General features: G+C 30.7%; 1 protein-coding gene across 3 annotated transcripts; it reads left to right on the top strand.

Annotated features, from left to right (window-relative positions):
- Window positions 1-2,392: 2,392 nt before the first annotated feature.
- LOC106766480 (cysteine-rich receptor-like protein kinase 10) lies at window positions 2,393-6,075 on the top strand. Of its 3 annotated transcripts, none has more exons than XM_022783816.1 (7): window positions 2,393-3,899; window positions 4,027-4,146; window positions 4,242-4,425; window positions 4,697-4,917; window positions 5,067-5,304; window positions 5,381-5,531; window positions 5,639-5,847. In XM_022783816.1, exons 1-7 carry the CDS (start codon window positions 2,801-2,803, stop codon window positions 5,702-5,704), a joined length of 2,079 nt encoding a protein of 692 aa, XP_022639537.1. In that variant the 5' UTR covers window positions 2,393-2,800; the 3' UTR covers window positions 5,705-5,847. The 3 variants fall into 3 exon arrangements, with proteins under 3 accessions (XP_022639537.1, XP_022639538.1, XP_014506690.1); XM_014651204.2 differs by having other exon boundaries at window positions 2,397-3,899; window positions 5,617-6,074; XM_022783817.1 differs by lacking the exons at window positions 4,697-4,917; window positions 5,067-5,304 and having other exon boundaries at window positions 2,396-3,899; window positions 5,617-6,075.
- The last annotated feature ends 388 nt before the right edge of the window (window positions 6,076-6,463 follow it).

Below are 6,463 nucleotides of genomic sequence, written 5' to 3'. Positions count from 1 at the left end.
TAATCTTATTGTTATATAATAAAAAATTACATAAAATAAAAATAATAATATATTTATTAAACTGAATAAAAATCGGATATACATTGAAATTTTGTATACATATTTTAGTCTATACGAGGATGATTTATTTTTTAAATAATTTAAAATTCATTATAATAATTACGTTGTTGGGGTAAATGTCTTTGAAATAAATTTACTTCCTAGAATTTTATTACACTAATAGGAAAATTAAGTTAAAAATGGAAAATTTTAAATTTCACCTAAAAGAATTAAAATTATTATTATTTATTTCACATTTACATTTATTTTATTTGTATGTTCTTTTTAGTTCAATTTCAACTAAAGTGTATCAACTTCGACAGATAAATTATTAGGTTAAAATAAAATTTATTCATGTCTCGTATTTTAGACTTACATTTGAAGTCAAATTATATAAATTTAAATATCAATCTGAAATATTTTTAATACATAAAAAACATTTTATAAATAATTTTTAAGATAAAAACATATTCCAATATTACATTAAAGAAATTAAATACATATTTACAAATTTTTAAATTAATGTTTTTTATATGGGTAGAAAGTTATTTTATAATTTAAATTGTTATAATTTCAATATAGACCACTCTTATCACTTATTTGATAATAACTTGCATTTTCTTGGTTATCGTCAAAGAAATTTCCTTTTTGTTACTGATACATTTGGTGTTGTTTAAATTTTATTTCTGATGTTAAATAGAAGAGCTTTCAAAACATTAACTAATTGAAGAAATTTTCAGTTAACATTGATAAGGAAAGTCACCAACAAATCCTCAACTCTCAATATTATAAAAATGATAGTTGACATTAATAAAAAAATGTATATCGTTCAATTAAAAAGAAATTTTTGTATATATCAGTTAAAAAAATATTTATAAACGTTTACGGAAAAATAATGTTAATCATCATCAATTACAAAATAATATGATTAGTATTAATGTTTTTAAATTATTAGTGTTGAATATAATAAAAAATTATATATAAAATTAATCTTCTTTTATGTTAAATATATGTGTCCTTTACTTATAATAAAAAAAATATAGATTAATTCTAAAATAATAACAAATTAACTAAATATAAAAGATAAATATAAAATAAAGATAATATATATATGAATTGTAAATCATTTAAAATTTATTATAATTTTTTAATAGAAATATTTTATTAAAAAAAGTATTAAATTTAAATTTTTGTATTCAAATAAAATATTTAAAAAAAAATACATAGTTTAAAATAAGGTTAAAATAAATTTAATATATTTAAGTATTTTAAACATTATAAAATTATCTATGGTAAAAAAATATAGGTTTTGAATCATGTATTGATAAAATTAATGAAATTTAGTAAAAAAAATATATTTAGTAAAACTAATTAATCACTAGTTTAAGGTTAGAAAATAATAAATCAGAACTCTAATCTTCATATTAAATAATTATAATTTTTTGTTTTCAATTATTTTAATTTTTATAACAATTTTATATAAATTAAAATAGTTATGATTTCTCAGTAAAAGAAATAAATAATTTATTAAAAATTAAATATAATTGAATAATTAAAACAACAACAATAATTTAAAAATATAACAGCAGAAAAATAATAGCTATAAACAAGAACATAATATTATTATTTAGAAATATATATATATATATATATATATTATGTATTAAGTTTTGTTAAAGGATGTTGTTCTTTTTATCTATTCAAGTGAGTCTTTCACTTCATCACTATTTTAATTTATTTTAAAAATATTTTTTTTATTATAATAATATATTATTATTATTATATACTAATTTTATAATGACGAAAAAATTAAATAAATTTTAAATCTTTAATAAATAACTTTTTTATATTTTAAGTATTTAATAATATTTTTGGAAGAAGATTGTCAAGGAAACTGTGAAAACATGTAAGATATTTTTTAAAACGAAAGAAAATGAAAAAGATATAAAATATTTTTGAAATAAATTAAAAATAATAGAGAGACGCAAAACTCGTACGGACCAACACCCCTCGATGAAAGAGGGTAACAGTGATGAAATACCCAATATGATGTGATGGAGATGGATTCACCGGAGATTTTTGTGAACAGTGGTGGAAGCAGAGAAAAAAAAAAAGGGAAGATGAAATTGTTATCTGGTCTTCGTTGAATATAAAGGATTAGGAAATAAGTAGCTGTAACGGATTATAGTGCACTCTAGAACCATCAATTTTTGTTCTTTTCAGGCAACAATGGAGTCCTTGTGGAATAAACTTTAATGGGTCCCACACGGGTTTAAACATTTGAAGAAAAGGAAGAAATAGGAAAGTCTTTATAAGGTCTTCCACGGCACTTTTTGCTTCTCAAGAACGTCAATTGGGAGTAAGGTGGAAGAAATGTGGTGGCCCATGTACTTTTATGTTTATGATGGTTGGTTGATTTTTCTTATAAAAAGCATGAAGGTGAACGAGAGAGATACACCTCAGAGAGAAGAAGCACAGTGAGGAATAGAAAAAAATAAGGGTGTGTGTTTGGTAAGGAAGTGTGCAATCCGTGTAGTGAGCATATTGTGTAGTGAGTTTTTTCCTGTAAGAGAGAAAGTGTTGTGCTTGTACCCTTGCATTTCAAAGTTCTAAATAAGATACCAACAGTCCTGTAGTTTTTTCCAATGTGAAAAAGTTAGTTAGTAACAGTACTCTTGTTGGAAATGGTGATGTTGATGCTGAGATCAATATTCCTAATATCCAACAAGAAAATAAGTTTTCAATTCTCATCATTATCAAGATGCCTTCTAATCTCATCGTTTTCTGCACTTTCTTTCTCATCTTATTCTCTTTAAAATCTCAGTCCTTTTCAGATAACCACCCTTCATGGGTGAAAGCCGGGTATTACTATTCCGGCAATGAAATTTCTGCTTCAGACATCAAAGCCACGCTTTTCACTCACCTTTTGTGTGCTTTTGCCTTCATAAACCCCACCACCTACAACATCTTCATCAACTCTTCCGAGGAGGAGAAGTTCTCCACCTTCACCAACACGGTCAAGCTCCAAAACCCATCTGTTTCAACGCTTTTATCCATCAGGGCTGGCAGGGAGGACTCTTTGGTGTTCACCTCAATGCTAAATAGATCTTCTTACAGGAAGCTTTTCATTGATTCTTCCATCAGAACAGCCAGGTTCTATGGCTTTCATGGCATAGACCTTACTGGGGCGGGGCCAAGTTCCGAGGTTGCCAATTTTGGAACCCTTTTGAAGGAGTGGCGTGCTGCAATAACTTCCGAGGCAAGAAACTCTACCAAGCCAGAGCTGTTGTTAGTGATGGCAGGTTACTACCTTAAGGCTTCGGACTCCTTGAGTTACCCCTTCGATTCAATGCAGAAAAATTTGGATTGGGTGCACTTTGTGGCTTATGATTACTATCTCCCTAAGGTGGCAAATTCCACGGCTTTTCATGCGGCTTTGTATGGTTCATCTGATTGGGATAACACTGATTCTGGCATCAGAGAGTGGAGGAGGAGGGGGTTCTCGTCTAAGAAGCTGTTAATTGGGTTGCCTTATCATGGATATGCGTGGAAACTTGTGACTCCTGCTGCAAACAGTGGCGTGGGAACACCGGCTTCAGGACCTGCCATTACAATAGATGGTTCCATGGGTTACAAGTTCATAAAGAGTTACATCAAAAGCTTTGGAAATGGAGTTGTTTCACGTTACAATGCAAGTTTTGTGGTGAACCAGTTCACCGTTGCGTCCACCACTTGGGTTAATTTTGATGATGTTGAAGTCATCAGGGCCAAAGTTTCTTATGCAAGGGAAAATGGGCTACTTGGTTACAGCGTGTTCCAAGTAGGCAATGACGAAAATTGGGAACTTTCAATAGGGGCAGGTGAGTTACAGAACAATTCGTTGATGTGGACTATATTTATGTAACTATATTGTTATGCATCAAATATTCGTCTTAGTTTTTGAAATAACATATATCATATGCGTCACTTTACAAAATAATCCTTCAGCCCAAGCTGTAGATGAAGAATTTGAAGATCATCACAAGATGAGGTTGCTGATAATTGTTCTGCTTGCTACTCTGACTTTGGCCCTTCTTTTTGGAATAGTATTTTGCTACTGCAACCCAGGTAAGGATGTAAAGAAGATGAAAAAATTGAGTTATCTATAAAGAGATTGGAAAATATACATCTTTGCTTTAATTTATGTCCCACCTTTTTTGCAGGGGCCGTAGCCACTGTTACCAAACTACTGTATAAACTGAGATATTTACCAGAAGCAGAAAAGGATATCGATGCAAACGGCTCTGATTTGACAGTATTCAGCTATCTCACTATTAAAGCGGCAACAAATAACTACTCAAAAGATAATAGGCTTGGAGAGGGTGGATTTGGCACAGTGTATACAAGGTAAGATTTGGAAACTCATCTGTTAATGAAACATGCTTCGTGCAATTAGAATATCTGAACTGAAAGCTTGCGCCATTATTTCTGTGGTAAGATAGTGATGATGTATTCTTTTCAAGCTTTTGTAGGTATTAAACTATTCATACATTTCAGTCTCTGCTTAGGCAACACTCGTTTTAGCTGTAATGACGACAGTTTTTTAACATTTGATACAATAAATTTAGGGATAGATAACAGTGTTTTTCTTCCATATAAAATTGGTAATTACGACTAGATTCTGTCAGGGCAAATTGCGGAAGGGTCAGGAAATAGCTGTGAAAAGACTCTCAGCAACCTCAAATCAAGGCCCTGAAGAGTTCAAGAATGAAATCACACTTACAGCAAGACTACAGCATGTGAATTTAGTTAGACTTCTGGGATACTGCACAAAAAGTGACGAGAAAATTCTGATCTATGAATACCTGCAAAACAAAAGCTTAGATAATTTCCTCTTTGGTCAGATGCTACTTCACTTGTCCCTCATTCAAGTTGTTACATTTCTTCTAAGCTTCTTAACCTACTACTGCTAAGCTCACTTAAACTTCAAATTAGCAATCATTCCAGAATGTCTCGTGACTAATAATCCCGGGTTGAACTTGATGCAGATCCAACGAAATCAATTCTTTTAGACTGGAACAAGCGTGTCAATATCATTAAAGGCGTTACTCAAGGCCTTCTTTATCTCCAAGAGTACTCAAATTTTACTATAATCCACCGAGATCTTAAAGCCAGTAATGTTTTACTAGATGATAATATGAATCCAAAGATATCAGATTTTGGAATGGCTAGAATTTTCAGAAAATATGACCTTGAAGCAAACACAGAAAGGATAGTTGGAACATAGTAAGTGAATTTTCAATAGTCATGCGTTATGGTTGTTCCTCTTCTCTCTCTAATCACTTTCCCGATGTCTTTGCAGTGGGTATGTACCTCCTGAGTACGTGAGAAAAGGCATATACTCAACCAAGTACGATGTTTACAGTTTTGGAGTTCTTCTCTTGCAAATCATAAGTGGAAAGAGGACTTCATGTTATTATGGCATGCATGAAGATATGACCCTTTTGGAATATGTAAGTTATCTCATTTTTTTCCAATGACTATTCTATTTATGATTTCTTCTTGGTTTGGTTGAGGTTGAAATAAGTATTAATTCAGGCATATGAACTGTGGAGGGAAGGAAGAGGTGTGGAGTTTGTTGAGCCTTCATTGGATGATGATACAGCATCTCCTTGTAAAATCATGAGATGCATGCAGATAGCTCTACTGTGTGTTCAGGAAAACTCTGTGGATAGACCTTCAATGTTGGAAGTTGATTCGCTGCTGAAGAATGAAAATGCAGTTATTGGTACTCCCAAAGTTCCTGCCTTTTCAGTTCAGAAACGTGAAGATGAGAAAGAAACATGTCATAGCGGAGTCAATTTTTATTCAATCAATGATGTTACAATTTCTCAACTGGCACCAAGATGATTAAGCAGGACATTCTAGTACTTACCAAACAAGTCATTGTTATTTCACTCTGTTCCTCAAAGCTGAAAACTAGAAAGAAACTAAGCATGGATTAATATAACCTAATTTTCCTCTTGATGAGTCCTAAAAATATTAGTCTATGTTAATTTACTATGAATTCGTATCTAAAATTAATTTCTTTTACTGAGTTTAATAGGTTATAGAGTTAGTCCGACTTATTATTTTCAACTCGGTTGACTATTACTATAGTTTGTTTATTTTCTAACTTAATCTAAACTCATGGTAAGATAAACCAACCCTCAAGTTTGTTTCTCTTTCACGTTATATTTTAGGTTTAAACCCTTTTTTGGTCCCTAAGTTAAGTTCCTATATTCAGTTTAGTCTCCGTTTTTAAAAATGTTCCTATGATATGAAAAATGTATCAAATCAGTTCTATTTGTTAACAAATCACCAGTTTTTCATTAAGTGATTTATTGTTCATAACACCTCCCGTTAACAAATAGGACTGATTTGATACATTTTATATATCATAGGG

This window comes from Vigna radiata, chromosome 7 (assembly GCF_000741045.1).
Source record: "Vigna radiata var. radiata cultivar VC1973A chromosome 7, Vradiata_ver6, whole genome shotgun sequence".
NCBI classification, from domain to species: Eukaryota; Viridiplantae; Streptophyta; class Magnoliopsida; order Fabales; family Fabaceae; genus Vigna; species Vigna radiata.
Note: the sequence above shows the minus strand (reverse complement) of the source record. Positions and strands in the feature narration are given on the sequence as shown.

Bases quoted from the DNA above. Each gene is read 5' to 3' on its own strand.
- LOC106766480 (XM_014651204.2), top strand. From the start codon at position 2,801: ATGCCTTCTAATCTCATCGTTTTCTGCACTTTCTTTCTCATCTTATTC. The intron at 4,426-4,696 runs GTAAGATTTGGA...AATTACGACTAG, and splicing joins TTTGGCACAGTGTATACAAG to ATTCTGTCAGGGCAAATTGC. The intron at 5,532-5,616 runs GTAAGTTATCTC...GTATTAATTCAG, and splicing joins ATATGACCCTTTTGGAATAT to GCATATGAACTGTGGAGGGA.